The sequence below is a fragment of the Podarcis pityusensis genome (assembly GCF_964106645.2).
Source record: "Podarcis pityusensis genome assembly, chromosome: 2".
Taxonomy (NCBI): domain Eukaryota; kingdom Metazoa; phylum Chordata; class Lepidosauria; order Squamata; family Lacertidae; genus Podarcis; species Podarcis pityusensis.
This window is the reverse complement of record NC_138029.1, coordinates 22,447,696-22,474,022: the sequence shown is the minus strand read 5'-3', so window position 1 is coordinate 22,474,022 and position 26,327 is coordinate 22,447,696. Positions and strand designations below refer to the sequence as shown.

The following is a 26,327-nucleotide window of genomic DNA, read 5'->3' as shown; positions in this document are numbered from 1 at the left end:
TGAAACACAGTTTTATACTATAAGCCTTGGGAACAAGGGTACACTTGTCTTGTTAGGCCTCAGATACAGTTTTCCACCCTGAGCCTTTTGGGACAAGCACAGTTTTAAATATATGGGGAGTGGGAAAGAGACATGTACAAAAGGATAAAAAAGGAAGTCAAATGACAATCCTACCTACTTCTGCACTCTGGGATATTTCATTTCAGTGTCTGAAAAAATGGTACAATTGGGTACAGGAAATTAGCAAGCAGTTGTAGCATCCCCTAATAAGTATACTTCAGGTTGGCTTAGGGCTCCTTGAGATACCTCAGTACAAAGACATTCCCTGCACACAGAAAACATGCATGTCAGGGACAAGTCTAGCGTTTGGCACTGAGGAGCAGTCACATGAGCCCCCACCAGCAGTCACAAGTGGTACAGGCCAGACACAGGTTTGCCACCTAATTAGGATTGAGGAAAAGAGAGAAATGGAAGCAGATAGGTAGGATGGGATACCACCTTAGCTGCTAAGGCTTAGCACTTCCATGATGGCCCATTGTCTGTATTTAAGAAGGTTGTTCTAAGAAAATTCCTGAGCATCTGGTCTACTGGGGCTGAACAGAGATATTTCCCCAAACCTATCTGGAACCTCAGACGACAAAACGCTTCTGCGTTAACAAACTTTTCAGCAGGGTTGTGGCGGCTAAAGATTACAGCCTGCTTCTTTATCAGGTGAGGCAGTCTTCCTCTGAAGGCAGGACCTTGACTTAGCTGACGTTTCATGTCAGCTCCCACAATCCATCTGGCTGGCCCTTCAGGGTATTTTCTGATGCTCCGGCATACGATGACCCCGAAAGTGCTCTTTGCAGAGGCAGCGTCTCACTCGGTGGCAAATGCCAACACCTTTTGTTTTGCGACTGAGCGAATCCCCCAAACTGCAAGTTCTCTCTCGGTCTCAAAAAACGATACGTGCAAAATAGTTCTGAGCCCGTACTAAGCACCATGGAGACCTACTGGCACCCCCCCCCCGAAGGGTCGGAATCAGAGGAGCTGTCGCCACTGCAAACTGTCGCCAGGAACCACCCAAGCGGAAACTGGTTGCGGGAAGTGACAACTGATTTTGATTGCTCCAGACTGAAGGACTCTTCAGGAAGGCCAGAGGCCTCGGGGCACAGAGCAGCAGCATCCCAGCAATGCACAGTGATCTGTGAAGAGAGCTGTCGTGATTCCACGGCATCCCTCAACTTCCATGCAAGCTTGCGGGGGGGGGGGGGGAGGATGACAACAACATGCTGATCTCCTTTGCTCACAAAATAGCTAACTAGGGCTTCCTAAATAATGCAAAAAGAAACTTTTTTTCCGGGAAGGGAAGTTCAGCGTGTGAGAGAAGAATTTTGTTTGTGTTAAAAAGCCCCAAAGCACTGCAGAAATAGAAGCTAAGAGAAAATAATATATGCTCAGCAGGTGGGCAGATTTCCCTCTCTCTTTCCTGCCCCCTCTGCCCCCACCCCCCGCTCACGGCACGCCAACTGCTACAGTAAAAAACCTTAGACTAAATTTAAAGAGCCACATCACAAGTATCGTGGGTTAAGAGGCTGATGACAAAGTCACCAGTCCATCTTCATGCCAACCGTCCACACAAATCCTACACATCTCTACACAAATAAGGCACCCTATTGACAAACCAGTAACCCACAGAAAGCCAGCAAGGAGTTGGATCCAGCAGTGCAAGATAAGAGAATAAAAGCAGCCCAAAGGTCTAAATGATGGGTAGGCAAACTAAGGCCCGGGGGCCGGATGCGGCCTAACCATCTTCTCAATCCAGCCTGCAGACGTGTTTTTACATGAGTAGAATGTGTCCTTTTATTTAAAACGCATCTCTGGGTTATTTGTGGGGCATAGGAATTCGTTCATATTTCCCCCCCCAAAATATAGTCCAGCCCCTCACAAGGTCTGAGGGACAGTGGACTGGCCCCCTGCTGAAAAAGTTTGCTGACCCCTGGTCTAAATGATCCAGCAATCTCTTTCCCATAATGGCCAACCAGATGCCTATGGAAAAAAATTGCAAGCAGGACTAAATTGTAGTAACAGAGGAATACTACACTGATACGGAAGGAAATATAACCCCTGTCATGACTAGTAGCCACTGATAGTCTTATTCTCCTTTTAAATCCATCCAAGCTGGCAGCTATCACTACTTTCATAGAATTGTAGAGTTGGAAGGGACCGTGAGGGTCATCTAGTCCAACCCCCTGCAATGAAGGAAACTTTTTGCCCAGTGTGGGGCTCAAACCCACGACCTTGAGATCTCATACGCCACCAACTGAGCAATCTCCTCATTTGCTTCCCTACCCCATGTCTTTTTTCTAAGCTAGAAAGTCCCAAACAGTGTAACCTTTTTCTTATAAAGGAGTTGCTCCAGTGCCTTGATCATTTTGGTTCCTTTTAAATTTAATTTCTCATTTTTAAAAATATCCCTTTTGAGGAGTGGTGTCCAGAATTACATGCCCAGCATTCCAGGTGTGGCTGAACCATAGATTTGCATAAATATGCTATGACAAAATACGCTAAGTTTTATTTTCAATGTAATTCCTTTCCTACTGAAGTAGATTCTAAGTTTAAGAATTTTGTTTAGATATTCATTCCCCGCCGCCTTTTATATAAGTCACAACTTTGAGAACTTATACAGATCTTCAGCTGAACTTTAATTGCTGCAATTGAGGTTTTATTCAGGTGCAACATGAGGTCATGTTAATCCATAGGATTAAGGACAGAGTAGGCTCAATCTAAGAGATTACTAGGACCAACAGGTAAAGCTTGATAAAACTGCCATTAAGATAATGCGGAGTCAACAATACGAAGATTTCCAGGGTCAGTTAGAGAAGAACCTGAATGACGGGAATGTTCCTAAAAACCAGAGAATGGTGTGAAGACAGTTCCCCCTTCAGAGTTGAAGGAAGGGTGGGATACAGATGTAACAAGTAAATAACATCTGTTAGAGAGAAAGAAATCATGAATGGGTGGATCCAGATTAGAAGGCAGGCACTGGAGGTGATGGAACGGAATGGTTGGATGGCTGTGGGTTGCCAGGGGCTGGACTGAGGTGGAATGGTGGGGGCTGTCCCCACCTTCTCCTGAACCTTCCCGAGAACAGGAGGACAGTATACCGTATTTTTCGCCCTATAGGACGCACTTTTTCCCCTCCAAAAATGAAGGGGAAATGTGTTGGCATCCTATGGGGCGAATGCAGGCTTTCGCTGAAGCCTGGAGAGAGAGAGGGGTCGGTGCACACCGACCCCTCTCGCTCTCCAGGCTTCAGGAGAGCCCCACCGCCAGCCCCACAAGCTTGGGGGACAGCGGGGAGGCGCAGCGCGCCTTTCCCGCTGTCCCCCGACTTGGTTAGAAGGCTGGCGGGGGGGGGAAGCCTGCTCCTCCCCATCGCCAGCCCCGCAAACTCGGGGGACAGCGGGGAGGCGCAGCGCGCCTTTCCCGCTGTCCCCCGACTTGGTTAGAAGGCTGGCGGGGGGGGGGAAGCCTGCTCCTCCCCATCGCCAGCCCCGCAAACTCGGGGGACAGCGGGGAGGCGCAGCGCGCCTTTCCCGCTGTCCCCCGACTTGGTTAGAAGGCTGGCGGGGGGGGGAAGCCTGCTCCTCCCCATCGCCAGCCCCGCAAACTCGGAGGACAGCGGGGAGGCGCAGCGCGCCTTTCCCGCTGTCCCCCGACTTGGTTAGAAGGCTGGCGGGGGGGGAAGCCTGCTCCTCCCCATTGCCAGCCCCGCAAACTCGGGGGACAGCGGGAGAGGCGCAGCTGCCCCCCGACTTGGTTAGAAGGCTGGCAGAGGGCTTCCCCCTCCTCCAGCCCCGCAAGCTCCCAGAGCGATGCCAAAGCTGCACGCAGCTTCGGCATCGCTCTGGGTCCCGTTCTGGGGGCTGGGGAAGCTTGGGCTTCCCCCGCCCCAGCCCCGCGCCTGGGGAGGGAAATAATTTTTTTTCCTTTATTTCCCCCCCAAAAATCTAGGTGCGTCCTATGGGGTGAAAAATACGGTAGATTTAGAACAGTGGTTTGAGGACATAGTTCAGAGGCTGCAGAGTGGAAAAGCTGGGAAATGTTGGGAGAGGAACAGCAGGAAGAAGCAGCACCGGGGGCACGACAGCTGACAGACTCAGTGTCTTTGGAAAGCGTTCCTAAGCCCCCCTCTCCCAGGACTAGGATGGTATTCAGAGTAGTAGAACAGAAAGCTCACAGGCAGAAAACTCAAATTAGCCGGCGCAGGGATGATGTAGAATAGGAGAGATGGAAGGGGTTGGAATTTACTCGGAGCAATGCCATTATTTAATAGAGACTGCATTCCTTCGTCTCTCTCTGTGAATACTGAATAAATTACTTGGTAAGAACTATTCCTTTTTATCTGCTTCTTGGCTGCCACCGGGGGAGGGCTTCCCTGAAGCTTGACATGGGTGGTCACTGTGGTCTACCTCCCTTTAAGAAGAGGTGACTCCAACAAGCAGATGTTTGGGCCGAGGGCAAAGAGCAAGAGATAGTTCTTACCAACCCACCAAGGCCTACCTTGCTATAACTATTTATTTTTTGTCTAAGAAATTTATATACCGTATTTTTCGCTCTATAAGACGCACTTTTCCCCTCCTAAAAAGTAAGGGTAAATGTGTGTGCGTCTTATGGAGCCAATGCAGGCTGCACGGCAATCCCAGAAGCCAGAACAGTGAGAGGGAGCGCTGTGCCACGCTCCCTCTTGCTGTTCTAGCTTCTGGCTTAGCCGCGCAAAACCTCCACAGGGCACGGGGAGCCTTCATCCCCCTGCCCTGCGGAGGCTTCGCGCAACTATCCCTGGCTTTTGCGGGAGCTGGGGGAAGGGAGAGAGCATGCCGCACGCTCTGTCCCTTCCCCCACCTCCCGCAAAAGCCAGGGATAGCCGTGCTCCCTTTAAAGAACCGCACGGAGCGTGTGTGCGGCTCTTGGGAGCTTCTCCCTCCTTGGGGAAAAGCCTGCAAGCGCCGCACACACGCTCCACATGGCTCGTGAAAGGGAGCGCTGAGCAGCGCTCCCTTTAAAGAATCTTTTTTTTCTTGCATTCCCCCTCCAAAAACTAGGTGCGTCTTATGGTCAGGTGCGTCTTATGGAGTGAAAAATATGGTGCTGCTTAATTATATACATTTCTAAACACTGTACATAAAACAATGGGACAATAAAGAAAAGAAAATACCCATAAAACTGAACTAGAGCAGAAGTGCCTCGTGACCCACCTGAGTGTGTTCGGAGGTGCCCCGTGAGTGCGTCTCTCCTCCGACAGGCATAGTTACAGAAGGGACATTTGAAGGGCTTCTCGCCCGAGTGCAGTTTGATGTGGCGCAGGAGGTTGCCCTTTTGGGTGAAGGAGGCACCGCACTGATTGCAATGGAACGGCCTCTCACCTAGGAAGAAGAAGAAGAGCGCATTGGGATGAGTATCCAGAAAAGTTAGCCTCGATCCTTGCTTTCACTGATGAACCATGACCCCCAGTTCAAACATGCTGATAAACTGAGTTTAAAGGGAGCAAACAGACTCGGGGTTGTATTCAGTGTAGTGTTAAATGGTGCAGGTGGCGATGTGGCCTAAACCATGGAGCCTCTTGGGCTTGCCGATCAGAAGGTTGGCGGTTCAAATCCCCGTGATGGGGTGAGCTCCCGTTGCTCGGTCCCAGCTCCTGCCAACCTAGCAGTTCAAAAGCACACCAGTGCAAGTAGAGAAATAGGTACCACTGTGGCAGGAAGGTAAACAGCATTTCTATGCGCTCTGGTTTCCATCACAGTGTCCCGTTGCGCCAGAAGTGGTTTAGTCATGCTGGCCACATGACCCGGAAAGCTGTCTGTAGGCAAACGCTGGCTCCCTCGGCCTGAAAGTGAGATGAGCACCACAACCCCATATTCATCTTTTGACTGGGCTTAACTGTCGAGGGGTCCTTTACTTTTTTTTAACCTAAGTGGACAGTTCCATTGGGGCAAGGATTTCTCATTGTGCAGCAGAACTATCTCCCCCTCTGCTCCCCCCCCACTTCCTAAATCCATTCTGGGGAATCCTCCAACTCTCTGGAAGAGGAGAGGGAGGAAGTCCCATTCTGCTAGTGCCAATCCTTGTGCTAGCACAATTATTTCATTTAACACTGTCCCCCTAAGTCCTCCATGGAGCTGTTCAGGAGCAAGCATGAGTGCTTCCCGCTCATGCATCTTGCAGAAAACCATGGTTTAGCATGACATGTGGATGTGTGAAGTACTCTGAATGCACCTGGATTGATCTAACACCCAGTCTTGTAAGGAAAGAGCTATAAAGCGGTTCAGAGCCTTATTAGGCTAAAGAGCCTGAGTGTGACACATAGAACTTTTAGACCATTGAGACTTAAAGCACTATACAAGTGCAAAGCTCATGCATCAGCCCTTACGGTTACCAGCAGCCATGCCTGCTCACCGGTGTGGCTGCGCTTGTGCACCATCAGTACGTTCGGGCCAATGCACACCATCCCACAGATATCACATTTCAGCTTGCCGTTGGGTAGTCGGATGCCGCCAGGGGAATGTGGCTCCTGCCCTGTCCCGTCACAGTAGCCGAGTGGCTCAGAGAGAGAATCCTCCACAATCACGCTGTCCTCTTTTTCAATGAGCCGGTCGTCATGCGACAGCAGCCGGCTTGATTCTTCATCACTGTACATTTCCACCTTGATAGAATTTGCTATGGAGGGAAAAGATGTAAAAACAAAAAAAACAACAAAGCACGTACAGGTTTGTGACAAGTATTTGTAAACAGTTAACTTTTTTTAAAAAAAAGTTGTTATGGTCCAGGAGAGTGAAAAGAGACTTCTAAAAAGTAACCATCAATAATTATTAATAGATCCTACTAGCATCTAAGGCCAGGTGCTTGGGGAGCATGATAGAAATTTCTAAAATTATGTATGATGTGTGTGTGGGGGGGAGATTTATCCTTCTTTCCCACTATTTTAGATCACCCCTTGACACTGATCGGGAGCAAATTCAGCACAAACCAATGGAGTATTTATTCAGAAAGTGCATCATCAACTTATGGGATTCAGTGTTACAAGAGAGCCAGTGTGGTGTAACGGTTAGAGTGTGGAACTAGGACCTGGGAGAGCAGGGTTCGAATTCCCGCTCGGCCACGAAGCTCACTGGGTGACCTTGGACCAGTCACTATCTCTTACCCTAATTCACCTCACAGAGTTGTTGTCAGGATGAAATGGGGAAGAGGAGAACCATGTGCACCACCCTGAGCTTCTTGGAAGAGAAATGTGACGTAAACGTAATAAATAATATAAATAAGCCATTAGTTTAGAAGGAACTTTAAAAAGGGATTAGATAAATTCATGGAGGCTGGGGCTATAAATGAGCATTAATCACATCAGCTAAGTGAACTACTATGATTACTTTTTAAACTGCCAGTTGGTGTGGGGCAACAGTAGGGTTCTTCTTATGTTCTAGAGCAGGCATCCCCAGACTCAGCGCTCCAGATGTTTTGGGACTACAATTCCCATCATCCCTGACCACTGGTCCTGTTAGCTAGGGATGATGGGAGTTGTAGTCCCAAAACATCCAGAGGGCTGACTTTGGGGATGCCTGTTCTAGAGTATCAAAAGGTGTAAAAATCAAATACAGTCCCCAGTGCTCCAAATAATGTAGGGCTCAGCACATGGGGGGCGGGGAGCAGGCCTCTCCTCCACTAGATCCCCGGCCAGGTAGAAAGGACGTTTCACTCTGACAATACAGGCAGGAAAACGGTCTGAAGAGCAGCCTTCTAAGGCATTTTTCTGCCAGCACCCTGCAAGAATGTTGTGGCATCTTTTCTATAGACAGAAGGTCAAGAGTCCTAAACCCAGGGTCTGGTTTCTAAAACGTTCAGTTAAGAATGCGCAAGAAACCGGGATGCTATGACATTAGCAAGAAGAGCTCTTTGCTAGGGGAACACACAGCCGGCCTGTAAATCCAACCACATCAGTTGGTGTAACAACGGACGCTCGTCCCATTTCAAGGTGCAAAAAATGGGCAATAAAATATTTAAAATCTAGCCCTTCCCAAGCCAGAGACGGGGGAAGCTCGCAACTTGGAAAGCAGGGAGCATCTAGCGCAGGGCTCCCCCCTGAAGCAGCTAATGGAATGTAAAGCTTGAAAAACGAGGACTTCCTGCTTCGACCGACGGACACATGGAGCAGCCTCCGCCGCAGAAGGAATGCTGTTTGCAAGGCCTTGCTGAATAAACACTCCTGAACCTTTGGTCCATGGCCAGGTTACATCATTCCAAGGAGTGTACTGAAAAGAAGGACTCTCATATGTGAATCTCCTCCCAATTCCTAAGTCCCACTGCGTTCTCTTCCAAGCAGCATTCCGCTGCAATGGGAAAACAGGAGGAAGCTGCCTTATACCAGCTCAGTCCATTGGTCCATGTAGCTCAGTATTGTCCACCATAACTTGCACACGCTTGCTGCACATGCATCAGGACCACCTATTAATACAGTGGAAGGTGGAGAGCCTCAAAATGAAAAGGGAAGCTGAACCCTTACCTCTCCCTTGTTCTCTTTTGGCTTCAGGTAATTTTCTCCCAGTCCAGCTTGGGAATAGGCTGGGAGCAAAATGCCCATAACAGCAAAACATAGGCAGATAAAGGGAGGGAGAAGGTTCAGTTCTCTCACCTGTGTATCCTTCTTTTCTTAAAATTAAAAAGCCCAGCACCACCTGCTTCGTATATAAACACATCAGGCACGTGAACAAAGGTGCTCCAATCATATTTGGTTCCCCCCCCCCCCGCAAAGGATGGCACTTTTAGCTATGCTCATGTGTTTTGGGATAAGGAAACAATATGAACCAGCCTTCCCCAACCTGGTGCCCTTCAGATGTTTTGGACTCCAACCCGCATCAATCCTAATTGGCATATCCCCACAGCATGATGGAAGTTGAAGTCCAAAACATACGGAGGGCGCCACGTTGGGGAAGGCTAGACGGCTGATATAATCCCTTCAGACTCTCCACGAAATGTCACCTAGATTTTTTTCACACGCAGGGCAGAATAAAGATAATAGTTTGAGTTTCCTCACTTGAAGCTTTATAAGTGTATATATATTGTAACATCACGAATGGAAATCGTTAATTATACAGCTGTTGACTAAGGAATTATTATTATAACTGACATTAATTACGATTATGGAACACAGTGATGTAAGATCGGAAATGCACCCAAACCATCATGCGGGGAGCCGATTTTAACGAAAATGTATTAATTGGAAGTTGACTGGCACTTTGAGAATTGAATAACTTGGAAGAAACCAGAGGCCTTTCTCTTGGGCATAGTCGGCCAAATGGTGTTAAAAAAGGATAGAACTTTCTTTATGTATGCAACAACAGCAGCAAGAATACTCATCGCAAAGTATTGGAAGACACAAGAACTTCCCACACTGGAGGAATGGCAGATGAAACTGATGGACTATATGGAACTGGCGGAAATGACTGGTAGAATCCGTGACCAGGGAGAAGAGTCGGTGGAGGAAGATTGGAAGAAATTCAAAGATTATCTTCAGAAACATTGCAAAATTAAAGAATGCTAGAATGATGTTGGATTGAAAATAAGTGGCTTCCAGCTGTACAGGTTAAAGTTATTGACAGACTAAGATTTAAGATTAGGATTAAAGATGCTTAAGGAAATGGAAATTTGGTACTTAAGAGGTAAAAATTTAATGTTATATTACACTAAGATTAAAGATTAGGATTAAAGAAGTTTAAGAGTTATATATTATATTAAGTTTAAAGATTGGGATTAAAAAAGTGGAAAAGAAATTGCTGGACAAACAATTTGGACTGGAATACAAAAGAGGGAGGTATGAGGAAGTCCAGAAAATAAGTAAATTTAAAAACGGAAATGGAAAAGTGATATTGTTTTTAATTGTTCTGTTTCTTTTTAGTTCTTGTTTTGTATTCTGTTTTCTGTGTTTTCTTTTTCTTTTTGGATTATGTACTGTGTGTTTTTGTATTTCTACTTTTATGTTTTTTTGTTTAATTTTTATTGAAATTTTAATAAAAATTATTAAAAAAAAAAAAGAGAATTGAATAACTTGGGAATTAATTGTTATTGTTATAATGTGGCTATTACTGGAAGTACAGTGGTACCTCGGGATGCAAACAGGATCCGTTCCGGAACCCCGTTTGCATCCTGAATAGAACGTAAGACGCGTCTGCACATGCGCGGGCCACATTTTGCTGCTTCCGCGCATGTGCCTGATGTCATTTCGAGTGTCTGCGCATGCGGCGAAACCCGGAAGTAACATGCTCCGTTACTTCTGAGTTGCCGCAGAGCGCAACCCGAAAGCGCTCAGCCTGAAGCACATTCAACCCGAGGTATGACTGTATATTGGAAAACTAATAAAAAAATGTTAAAAAAGAAAAGAAATGGCACCTAGAATTAAGGCGGCAGTTACCATGTTCATTCTTAAAGAGTGTTTGATTTGTGGCATTCCACAGAGATTGGAATAGTTAAGAATGTAGGTCATTGCCCGCATCTCTGCTTTTTCCTCTCTTATCTAGTTGCCACCTATTCATGCTATACAAACTGAAGGTAGCAACTTGAAGGCCTTGCACACACAGCTACGGCTGGCAGCCATGGCAGGAGGCTAGTGCAGAGAATTTACCTGTGCTCCTAGAATATCTCGGCATTAATTACATTAATAGAAGCCAGGCTGCTTAGGTTAGGCATACACTCCTGTTTATACGTCTTGGAGATCCAGCTGCAAGCCGACACCTCTGTGCGCAAATATGAAGTGAAAACCTGCTCACTGTGGCAGGAGCTACTTGGGTATATTGATGCTGGTTGAACTTTGATGTTTTTTCACTCCCCTGGGGATGAGTGTTTCTTTTTCTCTCTCCCCCACAGCAAACGGAGGGCTGGCTTTTGTTCTGCAACTTTCCTTACAGAAGGAAGGCAGAGTCTGGTTGGGTTGGCAAAACAGGTTATGTAATATTTCTGCTCCACTGGGGCATGAGCTTGCTGGCTGAACCAGCTGTGAAATCAAGACTGATCAGAAGCAACGGTATCAGGCAGCGTCTCCCTTTTAAAGGAGAAGATACTCATTTCCTATTTGTTCAAACCATACGCTGGGTTCTCCTCCTGTTACACTGAACAAGTGTGATCATGCTTTTCCAGGGGATCAACTAAATTTTAACGCAGCGGATGTGTTAACATGGACATTTGAACGTTCCTTTCTAAATGACTAAAACTGGATTTAATTGTTGGTTTTTATAAGCCAACTGTAATCGGTTTTATAAACCAACTGGAGTGTAATATAAACCTCCCGTGATTTCAGATGAAGAATTAAGAGGATGTTATAGCTATCTAACGGGACGCGGGTGGCGCTGTGGTCTAAACCACAGAGCCTAGGACTTGCTGATCAGAAGGTCAGCGGTCTGAATCCCCGCGACGGGGTGAGCTCCCATTGCTTGGTCCCTGCTCCTGCCAACTTAGCAGTTTGAAAGAACGTCAAAGTGCAAGTAGATAAATAGGTACCGCTCCGGTGGGAAGGTAAACGGCATTTCTGTGCGCTGCTCTGGTTCGCCAGAAGCGGCTTAGTCATGCTGGCCACATGACCCGGAAGTCCTTGGCCAATAAAGCGAGATGAGCGCGCAACCCCAGAGTCGGTCACGACTGGACCTAATGGTCAGGCGTCCCTTTACCTTTTATAGCTGTTTAACACAAAGCAGTATTATCAGATGAGAGACAATAGTCAGAAGTCAAGTTTGAGAACGCTAATCTTTCCCATACATTAACTCTGCAACATGGTGGTCATACTTTTCAGCAAAATTCTCAAAAAAGGAAAAAAGGAAAGCCCAGTTGATAATTTCAGCAGGAAATGCTGGTGGTTGCAGAATATGGCAAATTAGAATGCATCAATGCAAACAAATCTTTTTCCAACACCATCTGAATATAGAGTCCTCTCCCGCATCTCCAACTCTTTGCTCACATGATCTAGCACCACTGGTGCTTTCCCAGCAACCACAATTTCCAGTCATTCACTCACTATGAGAGGAAATGCCTTCTTTGTCGATAAATGTGTCAGGAACCAAACAGTGACTTTCAAATCTCTCAAACTAAAAATCTGAGCAGGAGAGAATACTAGGCAGAAAGTTCAGATAATCCAAGGCTGCTGTATAAAAGCTGCCTCTTTTCCAGGGCCTCATCCAAAAGGTAAATTCTTCGCTGATGTGATTATCTTTGTGCAGACCTTTTTGGAGGATTTCAAAGGTGGTCTCTGCCTTGATCACAGCTTGGGCCCAACACCTTTTGGACATAAACTACAGGAATCAGAAAATGACATACTTACCACTAAGGGAGCGGCTTGGGGAGGAATGTTGGCTGTTTGGTGTGCTCACAGTAGGGCCCACAATCGTGGAGGTGAACTCCTTTTCCAAAGACGAATCTCCACTACCTTTGGGGAACAAAAAGAAGCAGAGAGCACAGGTAAGCCTCGTTTCAAGAAATCAAGAAATATTTTTCCTGTGCTTAGGACTGAAGATGGGCACAGAGGAAAGGAAACTCTCCTGATGAGTTTGAGTAAAGTCTAGATTTTGCAGCCTACAAAATCTGAATGATAAAAATTCCATTGGTGCTCTGACTGAATGAAAACCTAGCAGGAGGAATCCCAACAAATCCCAACCATGTATATAGTAAGTGCCCTGTTCTTGCACCGTATAGTTTATGATGATCAGATGATTATCAGTGTAGACCCAGATACAGTGAACATCCGACCAGCATTTCAGAAGAGAGATGTCAGATACTGATAGAACCAGTTCTATTACATACATAAAGCAGCCTTCTTGTATTTATAAGACTGAATTCATAAATGTTTTCAGAATGATGATACTGGTTTAACATGTATAACATGCATTGTCAAAATAAGCCTGCAGCCTCTAAGCTACCCGAATGCTTGTAACCAATATATGCAGCAGCACTTGGGAATCATCAAAGAAGTGCAAATATCTCATTACATGGCAATTACAGGATAAAGGGATCCCCATTTAAAATTTGAATCACCTTAAATAAAAGCCAGGATATACGTAGCTTTGTTGTTGTGCAAATAATACGCAGTATGAATACAGAAATGTGTCATACCGAAGAGTTTCAACATGAAGTCTCATGGAATAGCTGATATATATATATGAATGATTGCGGAATTCAGGCTCAAGATAACAATACTACAGTGAACTGATTTCAAATACATTCTTCATGTATGGATTCCTGTGTTGTTTGCTGTTGCCTCCAAGAGGAAGAAAGCATGCACCAAAAGCACTTGCTTAGTTCGTTCTCTTTATCTATTTATGGGGAAGAACATGAATCAGTTGCATATAAAGATCTTATTAACGGTTTATTAGCTACAGTGTACATGGAAGTCATGCAACACTAGGGAGTTCGCAGAATCTTGCATTTTACTTTTTTTTAGAGTCTGACAGCTTGCCCTTTTAGAGAATAATAATAATAATAATAAATTTTATTTATATCCCGCCCTCCCCAGCCGAAGCCGGGCTCAGGGCGGCTAACAACAGAGAAGCTAGCCCAACTAAATTATCCAAATGTGTACTCTTGTTTTTTAGTGTGCAGTTTCCATTTCTTCCATTAATAAGAACCCATCCTCCCTAAGCCCACCTCATTTATTGTTTTGGAAAGGGTGTGGGTTGTATTCAGCAACAGTCATGCTCTAAGTAGGACCAATGGAATTTATGGACATGGCTAAGTTTGGTATATTCATTTCAACAAGTCTTCTCTGAGAAGAACTTCATTGGATTCAACCCAATCTTACTTAAGAGAGGAATTCAACTAAGTTTTACTCAGAGTAGACCCACTGCAATTAATGGGCTTAACTTAGTCATGTTTATTAATTTCAGTGGGTCAATTGCTTGAACTGACACAACAATCTCCTTAGTGCCATGTTATATTCCACACATTATCCCATTTTTTTAAAAAAATCATTGTACACTGTATACTGAAAACACAACCTATCGATAAAAAAAACTACTTGTTTAGTGACTTAACATGACTATGGAGGGACAGAATCACTCAACAAGATACATCAGTGCACTTTACACACCCATATTAAATATTTGCACTGGTGTATCTGCCTGCAGCTCCACCAATTTAAAGGAGTTAAGTGTGCTTAATCTAAAGACTCAGTTTAAGATGGGGCATGATCATCTTTATGTTTTATAACGAAGCCAAATGAAGGCAAGGGACGATGTTGCTCCTTTTGGATACAACATTCCTGGCTTGCTATAGGATTGCAGCCTACCTCCTTTTGCATGCATTGGGGGGGACCCTCTTAAATAAACTTTGTTCATTTAAACTAAATAAACCAGGATAACTAACTACGCCAAAGCTAACATAAAATGGGAGACCCAATGTTTGTCGCTGACTTGCTAAGGAATCTCCAGCCTGTCGGTGTGTCATTAGGCCCAGTGTAGGTCCCAATTTAGCCCACAAAGCCATTTTCTCCAAACCAAATCAACCTTCCTCCATACTTGATAACTTATGTGGGGGAGAGAAGGGAATGGTTCCAAAGGAATAATCTCGAAACCACTGGGGGCTTCAAGGGAACTCTGGACTGTTCTTTTCCAAGCAGGGCTTGCTGATCTGGTGGAGTCCCATATTGTCTATTTGTAGCTAATTAGCAGCTAATTAAAGCAAGCCCTTTTGAAGCTGTCCCAGGAGGTCATAATGATGCCAGGAGGTTGACAGGTAGGCAGAGCTGCCCACCTGTCAAAGTTGGCCCACAGGTGTGTATGCGGGAAGGATTTAGCTTGCCAGCCACGTTCAGTTCCCCACCCCTGTGCTAAACTGCAGTTTAGCAATCCAGGATAATTACAACTTAACCAGTCCATTGTAGAAAGCTGCAGGGAAGCAGAGCAGAAACCATGGAATGCTAATTGACGGTAGCTTGGTAAACTGCATTTATCACTGTTTCTCGCTGAAGGTTTTTGAAGAGACTGGAAGGAATGTCTTGGGCTTAAATCTCACCGATGTGACAAAATCTGTCTCAGTTCTACTATTTCAGAATGCAGGTGGGGGCTCACAGGAGTCCACGCTCCTCCATACGAGAAAATCCCTGCGCACGAGAAAGAAGCGTTACAGCTGTCAAGACAGGAGGTTACTAGAGTACGCAGAAGTGTAGCCAGGCTGAACAGCAGCAGCTGACAAACCAGGCAAAGCTGGAAATTGGCACTCCTTGCCACTTGATGCCACTGGGGCCTTGTGTAGCAATGATGGCCATTGAATGTCTGCTATCTCCCTTCCACGCTGCAACTTAAGACTGTGAGTTGTATCCAATGTAGCGTGAAGTTAAAGAAACTTAGCAATGAACCTGTTCCATTAGTGAGTTATCTTGCGCAAGAGGTTCCAAAAAACGAACAGCTTGTATTTTTAAGTGCAATTTGTACACCTGTGCTAATGCAAGCTCTTGCGCAATCGTTACATCGGCGGACCTGCTACGTGGGTTTACCCCTAATATGCAACACAAACCTAGACAGCATCTTAAAAAGCAGAGACATCACCTTGCCAACAAAGGTCCGTATAGTAAAAGCTATGGTTCTCCCAGTAGTGATATATGGAAGTGAGAGCTGGACCATAAAGAAGGCTGGTCGCCAAAGAATTGATGCTTTTGAATTATGGTGCTGGAGGAGACTCTTGAGAGTCCCATGGACTGCAAGCAAATCAAACCTCTCCATTCTTAAGGAAATCAGCCCTGAGTGCTCACTGGAAGGGCAGATCCTGAAGCTGAGGCTCCAATACTTTGGCCACCTCATGAGAAGAGAAGACTCCCTGGAAAAGACCCTGATGTTGGGAAAGATGGAGGGCACAAGGAGAAGGGGACGACAGAGAACGAGATGGTTGGACAGTGTTCTTGAAGCTACCAGCATGAGTTTGACCAAACTGCGGGAGGCAGTGGAAGACAGGAGTGCCTGGCGTGCTCTGGTCCATGGGGTCACGAAGAGTCGGACACGACTAAACAACAACAACAAATGCAACACTGGAAAACAGACCTCTGCTTTCACAAGGAAACTTGCACGAGCGGACTAACAGCTCTGGATACAACCCTTTGACTTAAAATACAGACTCAAGCCATTACTTAAACATCAGCCAAGCTCTTCCCTCTAGCCTGGTGAAGGGTTCTGTGGAACCTGAAAGTTTGCTCAGTACAAAGGTATTGTCTCCTAATGTTGGCTTTTTTTCTTACGGGTCAACATGAGTACTTTTGCTTTTCTATTTATTCAGATGAAAATAAGAACAACTTCCCTGTTGTTCATTGGCACTGCATTTAGAGAAGCAGGATCAGTACAGGCCATAGCTGTCAACTTACAGATTTGAAAATAAGGGACCAACAGCCTCGAAAATAAGGGATCAGCAGCCAAAATGAGGGATCAACAATTACTTTGATAAAATACATATTTTGTTGTATGCAACATATTTTGTTGCATGGACCTATTAGGTCCATAAATTACCATATAGCATATATTCAACACAAAAAACAGCAACAATTTGTTGTTGACAAAGGACAGCTGGACATAGAAAGGACCCCATTACCTTCAGTAGCTTATTTAAGGGACATCATCAATAAGGGACAGCAGCGGGACATGGTGCTGGGATAAGGGACTGTCCCGCCAAATAAGGGACGCTTGACAGCTATGGTACAGGCAGCATAATGACTGCAATGAAAATACTGTAGCAATGCCAGCCCCCTGAACGTCTTTTCTGCAAGGCACTGTCCCCTCACCCCAATTCCTGTCTAGTGCCCCTGTTGTTTGGAAGCACTCTTATCTACTTAGGAAAAAAGCAAGTTCTAAAAGACAGGAAGCAAGTCTGGAGACATTCTCATCAGAGAGGCTTTAGTACAGAGATAGGTGATTTTCTTCAGAGTTTGAATGCTAGCTGCTGTTCTCATGCCCACATAGCTTAGCACATTCCAGGATCTGCCGAGATAAAGGAAACAAACTGTTCCGACCAGGTGAAGTCAAATTTAACACAGGCACAGCATGCAAGGCTGGTGCCTTGTGATCATTTTATCTTTAAGGAAAAGTTGTTGCTTTCTTCTCCCAGGTGGGCCCCAAGGCCAAGACTTTCTGGGTCCTGAAAAAAGGAATTTCACCCTTTCCCTTAAGGCTGTCATTCCTCAGGTGGGTAAACAGGAGAGTCTACATCATAGTAAGCCTATCTCTGCAAGTGCCTAGAAGCAGCCACACACCCCTCAATATGGATATTAATCGTTTAATTAGGAGTTAGCCATGATACAGCTAAGCAAAATAGGCACCAGCAGCAAACAGTTCGCAGCGGAGCACATTTAAGCAGCAATTACTCGAACCAAGGATTTCTTCTGCTCCTTGCCAGAACACACAGAGAATTATGGCCCTGACCCCTTCCCTAGGCTTTTACTAAATAGCAGAGGGTGGAGGAAGAAAAAAGGGGGGTGTCTTTAACAGCCTTGTCCGCTGCTTTTATAACACATACTACATTTATCTTTCCCCTTTGGTTGCTCATCCCTAACCGATCGCCTGCAGTTGCATTTCTGATTTCGAACAGACTCTATCCCCCACCCCACCCCCTGACACAGACGATGAAGGAATTCTTGAGATCAATTTACTTGCATCGAAAGTCAGCCACTTCCTGCACTGTTCTGCATGGCATCAGACACACCCCAAATGGCGCCAAGTGTAAATGAAAACAGAAAAGAGCATGGAGTTATTTCACACGGCCACCCCGCTCCCCATTTAACTTACATTATTCTAGCTTGCTGAAGATACCCTGGAGTGTTATCACAGCCAACTCCTTGGAAACAGCACTGGAATAGAGACTGTGTGTGTGTGTGGCTGCATCTCGGCAGTAGGGTGAACTCAGCCACTCACCTTCCAGGAAGAAGAGATTCCTGGAAGTGAGAGAAACGGCCGTCATTTTACAGTCAAGCAGCACAGTTAGAGCAGGAATCCATACGGCTGCAGTGTCCCCTTTTGCTGAGATTCTGGCTTGCTCCTCTGAACGCTTTATATGCCTTGCCTCTGAAAACAGACCCATCAGCTTACAAGGGGACATCCCTTTAGTGATGGGGTTTTTAAAAAACAACAACCCCACATTGCCTGGGAAGCAAGGAAGTCCGTGGAAAAAACATCGCAGTTGTTGCCTAACCCCCATCACTTTGGCAACAGAATGAATGCTTCACAGTTGCTCTGGAAAGATAAGAGCTGCCACCGAAAGAGCCTTTAACACTCCAGAAAGTGGCAGGAGAAACTGTATAAGTACAATGAAACACTCCACTGCATTCAACAGAATATATATATATTTCTATTAAGGTGTGCTGCACATTGTACACAATTGACTCATTCCTTCACAGTAAAGTAGCCATGTTTCTTTGGCTAACCAGTTTTCTCTTGGCCAAATAGCTAGATCAAAACCATTAGGTACGGGATCAGCGCAAACAGCATACTTCATTTAAACGTTACTTGGGTAAATTGAAGAGCCAAAGGAGAGAGAGAAAAAATCTACTGAATGTGTGGAGTGGGGAATAAAGAAAATGTTTCCCTGCTCTTTCGAATACCTTGAGGAGATAAAGTAAAATCTTGAGGGAAGCTTTCCCGTTGTTACTGGGCTCATCACAAATCTAGTTCATTATTCTTTTTTAAATCCCTACCCCATAGTTTTTTCCCATTCCGTCTTTTCCGCTAAGAGTTTAATCACTTCATGGAAACATGTTTTTTTGTTTTTGATTAGGAGTATAAATGCAAGCTACTGCTATCTTCTGATTAAAATTATGCACTTAGCTGTTGTATTTCTATCACGCCTACTTAAAAAAATCAGGAGAAAGAAGTGCATGTTACAGGAGCTTTAGCCGACTTCTGCAGAGTTAATTTCCATAATAAAAATAATAGTTCTAAAGGGGGGAAAAAAGCAAATGTCTAAATTTTAAATTATGCATATGTGTCCTAGCAGGCATTCATCGCCTCCTGCACGCAAGTGAGAGAAAAAGCAAATGCCTTCAAGAAGGCGCCTACCACCCATGGCTTTTAATCAAGAATAATGCTAAAGATCTGCTGCTCAATTAGTCAGAGGCACTTTTTAAATAGTTAAAGTCAATTTAACTGATCAATCAACTTAAAGTTGCGTATTTAACCATTTCAGACCAAGCACAGGCCTTTTCTTGAGAAAGGGAAATCCTGAGCTCAGTACTACAAACAAATTCATTGGAACCAGGACCTAAGTTTTCAAGTCAGCACTGTAGAGAGCGAAAAAATAAAAACTGAATTCCAGCTTTGAATTTTTCAGTGGTCAGACTCTGGGATTTTTCTAGCCTTGTCTACACTATGTATTTACCGCACATCAGTGCTGGTTTCACGGTCCAATGTGTTTCTCACCTGCTAGGTATACACTGCAACATACATCCTCCCTGCTTCTGCCTGATATGATTACACCAACAATAACGGTTGCCATATTTTATCCCAGGCCAATGAGGACGGACTGCTGTGCTTCCATCTCTCCGTCCTGTTGCAGAAGTGTGCTTTAATGGAAATCCTGTGAACCAAACATCAAGGCTATTGTCCACTTTCTACTAGTTGAGAAGGAGCAACTGCCAATGCTCAGCTGCAATCGTGGGCATTCTGACAGTTTTTCTTTTTAAAAATAAATAAATCATTTTTATTGATTTTCCAATAAAAAACATCCAATTAATATACTCCAATTAAAATAAAAAACTAAAATTAAAAAGACTAAATTATAGTCCAAATTATAATTATTAATTTTTCGGAGCTCCCCACGGTCTAGATCTCTGACAGTTTTTCAAATAAAAAAGAGAGCACCCACAATTGCAATTCCTAACCTAAAGTTCCATCTCTTTTCCTCATTTGGAACACACGTACAATAATATTTTCCATGATGAGAATATACAAGAACAGGAGGAGTACACAACTGTACAATTCTAGCTCAAGTAAGGGGGGGGAGAGCTGGGGAAAAGGGTAACAAACTAGGAAACGTAACTAGCTTTGTTATCCTAGAAAAAGCCAACAACATTCGAAAACAGGATGAGACGACAAGTCTAAGAAGGTGATGAGCAGATTCCCTGAGTTAATGCAAGTCATTCTCAGAGTAGACTCATGGGCTTACTTATGGATGGCAATGGCTTTATGCAGAGCATTCCCCATTATCTGAAGAAACCTGAGAATATTCTTGGCTTTAAATGAACTGAAAACAGGAGCCCATAACTTTCAGCTGGCCTTGGTCAGCCACAATTTGTGGGTGCTGTCGACCCTTGCTACTGCTCACCCCATTGGGGGGCAGAGCCTCCTTCCTTATTCATGCTGAGCTTTATAAACGTTCTGAAAGCAGTGAGACCTCTTCCTCCTTTCAGAGTGCCTCTAGTCTAGACCTCTTGCCAGATTAAAAGATTACTCCTGCCACTGGAAAGCTGGAAAGCATACTTGTGGACCTACTAATGGTGAAAAGTCTTTTCCATGTTCTACAGCATCAGTCTGAAAGGTTGTTGTTACGTAAAATCCCTAAATATAACTGTCCTCACACCATAAAGGTTAGGACCATACTCACAACAAGAGGCAGTTAAGCATCTGAAGAGGAATGACCACTTGAATATTGAATATCTCTTGAATATTTCCCCATCAACAGGCAAACTGATCAACATCTCTACCGGCTTCCTTGATTAGCTCTGCTCACCTTGTCAGAAGCCTGTTCCCAATCTGCATGTCACACTAATGTCATAAGCATAACCGAGAGCTCAGCAGAAAAGGGAAAAACAGATAAGACTGAAAATGTTTCAGATTATGTAGCTCCTGGACTGTACATTGTAGGGGAAAAGGCTTTCAAAGAAAGGAACCAGACTGGTAATAATCCTTTGCTGACCCTGTGTCAGCATCTGTGGCTGCAGAGGATATCAGCCATGGCTTGAATGACAATCCTTAGGATCTAATATTGCATATACGATATCTCTTTATGAATTCATACACAGCAAGAAAACACCTACCACACGTAAGCCCATGGAGTTACCTTTATTTCTCAGTTTTATTATCATAGGATGTTCTCACAGCCCTCTAGGGTTGTTGTTTTTTTAAAAAACGATGACTAAATGTGGATTTCTCCAAAACAATTAGTACTTTGCATCCTGTTCCCATAATCAGATCCCCACTAGGTCTCTTTTAACAAACTCTATCCTCCTGGGGTGTATTATAAATTTGGCCTTCACTGGTCTGGATGATTTACCAGCATTAAAGAATGAAAGGCAAAGCAGCATTTTGCAAACCAGCCACACAAAATATGCATTTGATTCTGCACAGTTAGACACAGCCTACTGATTACTGCGATTGGTGGCATATAGGTCACTGATTTCCCTCACTCTCAACACTTTTATAGTTGAACAAAGGTTCTTATTTCATCCTTAGCCTCATAACATGCAGGTCACCTGATAGTGACTGGTTTTTTGTTTTTTAAAAAGATATGTAAGAAATATACAATCTTTAAGCTTCAAGGCACTACTGCATATATATCCTGAAGACTGTTAAATCCAAACAGTGTCTGTTACAAGTACAGTGGTACCTCGGGTTAAGTACTTAATTCGTTCTGGAGGTCTGTTCTTAACCTGAAACTGTTCTTAACCTGAAGCACCACTTTAGCTAATGGGGCCTCCTGCTGCCGCCGCACCACCAGAGCCCGATTTCTGTTCTTATCCTGAAGCAAAGTTCTTAACCTGAAGCACTATTTCTGGGTTAGCAGAGTGTGTAACCTGAAGTGTATGTAACCTGAAGTGTATGTAACCGAATGGCTTGGCTCCTGAACGCCGCAAACCCAGAAGTGAGTGTTCTGGTTTGCGAACGTTTTTCGGAAGCCGAACATTCGACACAGCTTTCGATTGAGTGCAGGAAGCTCCTGCAACCAATTAGAAGCTGCACCTTGGTTTTCAAACCGTTTCGGGAGCCAAACTCCTGTAGTTACTTAATGAGATTGTCTTGTTCCTTTGCATGTTGCATATTCTAGCCATCATTTCACAATTCTGGCTACGACCAGATCAGTCTGCTCCTTGTAACTCTGATAACTGTTGAGCTACTTACAGCTTCACCAACAACCTTTGTCCAGGACAAAATATGAGCTGGTGTACCTGGCTATGAGCTAGAGGATGACATTTATTGGGTGGGTATACATCCCCAGCAAACATACTCCTTCACTTCAATTTAGTGGGGCTTTCAATACAAAGAAGTCAACTCATTATTCCAGTGGCCCACTCTGAACTGTAGTCAGTCAATATGTTTATTTACACCAATGTATTTGTATGCAAGTAGCTTTGATGATCTTTCCCTCATTCATAATTACTTCACGGCTCTGTTTTTTCCTGTTTAATGAGGACTCTATGCTCTGTTCTTCCAAAGAGAAACAGCCAACAAAATAAGATCATGCACTTTTGACTTCTTTTTCTTCAAAACCAGTATCTGGTTTTATTTTAGTGTCTACCACAAACAATCCCTCAGAGGTTTTTAAAAAATGCTTGAGTAAATTATTTAAATCCTATAGGAGTGTTATACAAACAGAACCAACTAATATATTTTCTACCTTCCCTACCTTCCTCTATTAGGCTGTCCTATCCTATGCATAAAGGTAAAGGTAAAGGGACCCCTGACCATTAGGTCCAGTCGTGGCCGACTCTGGGGTTGTGGCGCTCATCTCGCTTTATTGGCTGAGGGAGCCGGCGTACAGCTTCCGGGTCATGTGGCCAGCATGACTAAACCGCTTCTGGCAAACCAGAGCAGCGCACGGAAACGCCGTTTACCTTCCCGCCGGAGCTGTACCTATTTATCTACTTGCACTTTGACGTGCTTTCAAACTGCTAGGTTGGCAGGAGCAGGGACCGAGCAACGGGAGCTCACCCCGTCACGGGGATTTGAACCACCGACCTTCTGATCAGCAAGTCCTAGGCTCTGTGGTTTAACCCACAGCGCCACCCGCGTCCCTATCCTATGCATACTTACTGGAAATTTGATTTCCATCAAAAGAAACATCACTAGATCAGGCTGTTAGGCAAGTGTTCTAACCTGGTCATTCTACAATTCCCCTTTTCTGAAAAATGTATTTAAGTTACTACAGTTTGCACTTAGTATTGCTAATAAGAATTTGAACACTCTAGTTAATGCACTTCAGATATGGCACTCCTGAGTAGCAACTGCCTTTATAGCTTTAAAGAATCATAGAACTGTAGAGTCAGAAGGGATCCCAAGAGTCATCTAGTCCAGCCCCCTCTAAAGCAGTAATCTCAACTAGATCATACGTGACAGTTGGCCATCCAACCTCTGCTCAAAAACCATCAAGTCCTAGCCTCTGGAGCATACGGGAAAAAAGCTTGCTCCATTCTTCGTGTGACAGCCCTTCAGATATTTGAAGATGCTTATCACATCTCCTCTCAGTCTCCTCTTTATCAGGCTACACATACCTATTCCCTCAACCGTTCCCCATAAGGTTTGGTTTCCAGACCCTTGATCATCTTGGTCGCCCTCCTCTGCACATGTTCCAGCTTGTCAATATCCTTCTTAAATTGTGGTGCCCAGAACTGTACACAGTACTCCAGGTGTTGTATGACCAAGGCAGAATGGAGTGGGACTATAACTTAGCCCTACTTATCTTCTGAAAGAGAATGTGATCGGGGACAAGATATTTTAAATAAGGTATATTTTAAATAAGGTAGAAACACCCAACTATGCTTAAGGATTAATTGGAAGAAACTTTTCCAATTATCTTTCCCAGCTGTAAGGTAACCACCATATTAAGTGAAACAATTTTACTATCAATCGCCAAACTCTTTCTGTACTCATATTTAATGAAACAGTCATCACACAAAAATACTGCCTATGGTCAAGCTAACTGAAACAAGCAGAAACAGATGGAATTTAAAGGGATGCCAAAAGTTCGCTTTTCCTTCAGTATGATACGTAAGGATTTGCTCTAAATTTTTGATGAATCAAATATCCTCAAACTGATTTAATTGCTGTGCGTGTGAGTCTTAACTATGTTGCAAGTCTCAGGTATATTTAACAGCTAAAACACCTGCCGAATTTGGCAGGTGGGCAAATACAGAGCTCTAGCATTTTTCGAGGGCACCGAACTGTAACTTAGTAAGACATGGCCATCCATTTGAGGTTGAGCTGAATTTGGAGGGTTGCTCCAGGCCAACTGTAGCCAGGGAGAAGATTGCATGCCACAAGATCAATGTGCAGTGACCTGGCGGGGCATGGCTTCTTGTCTCAAGTTGCACTTTGGAGCACTGCTCTGAGCTGAATATGGGTAAGGAGGGCAGAGGCCATGAATCGCCAGGTCACTGTTCAGCTGATCAGAACAGAGGCTGGCTGTTACACTCCCTTAGGTGATGACTCCATCACCAGTCAAGTCCATGGAGCAACTATCACTGGTAAGAGACTGAAAGGTGGGGAGGAGGCTATTCTCCCGTGTCCACCCCTGAGATCTTGAAGCAAGACGAAAATGCTGGAAGTAGCTGCCCAAGGGTGCATCTATCTAAGAAGGCAGGTCATGTCAGGAAGCTGGGGGGGGGGGGAACCATGTTGCTCCTCAAAACCTGAGGCATGCTGAATATTCCAGTGACGAACCAAAAGTTTATTGTGACCAAAATGCAGAAATCCTATCCTGTCTTTTGCACTATGTATTAAAGACAAAACGGCATCTAAAAACAAAAATAAACAAATCGAGATCTGTGAAAAGCAAAATGAGAACATACCGGATATGTAAGAGCGTCCATTGCAGTCCTCTATATCCATCTTTACAACACTCTTCTAAAGAAAAAGAGACAAAGGTCTATCAGAACAGCAGCTATAAACCAAAGCAGGAACCTTTTGGTGAGATCCCAACCCACCCCCTGGTTGCACATCCTAAAATACAAAATTTAACTAAACTACTTTTCAGGACTGAGGCCACAATGGCAAAGGCAAAATTCACTGGCAGAACATTTGAAATGTATGCAAAAGATCCCAGGTTAAATCTTCAGCCTTCTCAGGAAGGGCTGGGAAATCTCCTCTCTGAAGCCCTGGAAAGCAGCTGCCAATCAGTGCTAGTCAATACTGAGTTAGATTGATCAATGGTCTGACTCAGAGTAAGGCAGTTTCCTATACCAATATAATCGTGGATCATTGCCATGGAAGTATTTTAATGAGTGTTTAAAAAATCCAATTTGTCTCCTAACATTTTACCAATTTTTTTTTTAATCCAGCCTATATCTTTATCAATATTATATATATAACCAATACGATATCAGATGATAACCTGGGAGTGCAAGTCTTCCAATTTGTGGCTTGGCAACAAAGAAAGAGAAAAGCTACTTTTGACACATACGCACCGGAAATAAAAGGCAGGGCATATATATATATATGTATATGTATATATATACATACACACACACCAGCAAATAACTCTCATAAAGTGGGGCCCATGCAGTTAATTTCGGTAGGGTTTTCTGTCATTGTGTCTGTATTCAGCTGCCCTTTAAAGGAGGAGGCTGTCAAACGGTGTTAGTTCACGAAACAGAAGCTAAACACTGCTTCAAAAGGTTGCAAGGAAGGAGCAGCTGTCAGTCTTACATCTGATGAGGCAAGACCAGATTCAAACTTCATTGGTCTAGAACACAAGTGGCCACAGGCCACTGCTAAATTTGAATCCTTCAGTGGCAAGGTACAGTAACAACTGTCCAATGCAATTCATTTTCAATAAAACAGACTCTCTGCTGTCATCCGCTCTTCTGGGTTCAGTCTGAACTAAAATTGATGCTGGTGTGTAGAAGGTACAGCACACAGGTAATTCTGAGCCCCAAATCGAGAAGTGCAGCTTTTATCAATGAAAAGCAATCGTTCTTTGGAAAATGAGACTGAAAACCGACACATCGCATCACTGAGCAGTCAAGAAACAGGCATTTTCAAAGCTCAGGCTGGAATAACAGTATATATCTTGGTACTTAGCACCCCACGGAGATAATGAACATATTATGAACATTTTATACATTCAAATGCCTTCCCCCCACTACACTTAATGTTTTTTTTAAAAAAATAAAAATAAGTGCAAACAACCACAAGTTTTACCACTTTGAATTCACACTGTAATTGACTACCAGTAAGCTCATAAATGAGAACTCACTGGGAAAAAACAATTAAGAGCAACAATTTCCCGAGATATATTTTGGCTTAAGGATCTAATTTAGGTGCAGTTCGCAGAACACAGGGGAAACAAAGAATTAGTATAAAGAGGAAGGAAGAATGCAAGTTCTCTGGGGAAAAGTCAAGTGATGTACTTAC

The 26,327-nt window shown here is 44.2% G+C and overlaps 1 protein-coding gene across 9 annotated transcripts in view; it reads right to left on the bottom strand.

Moving 5' to 3' along the window:
- IKZF4 (IKAROS family zinc finger 4) overlaps positions 1 to 26,327 on the bottom strand; it is an 86,978-nt gene that overhangs the window by 39,094 nt on the left and 21,557 nt on the right. For 8 of the 9 annotated variants that reach the window (XR_013982678.1, XM_080994657.1, XM_080994656.1 and 5 more), the window contains exons 2-5: positions 24,764 to 24,818; positions 12,338 to 12,442; positions 6,439 to 6,699; positions 5,241 to 5,408 (exon numbers count right to left, since the gene is read on the bottom strand). Coding sequence is in view for 8 of the 9 variants with exons in the window: in XM_080994656.1 (XP_080850782.1) it covers positions 5,241 to 5,408; positions 6,439 to 6,699; positions 12,338 to 12,442; positions 24,764 to 24,818 (589 nt within the window). In the remaining variant the exon portion in view is untranslated. Of the gene's footprint in view, positions 1 to 5,240; positions 5,409 to 6,438; positions 6,700 to 12,337; positions 12,443 to 17,774; positions 17,921 to 24,763; positions 24,819 to 26,327 lie in introns of those variants that run through there. The other variant, XM_080994660.1, reaches the window with a different exon arrangement.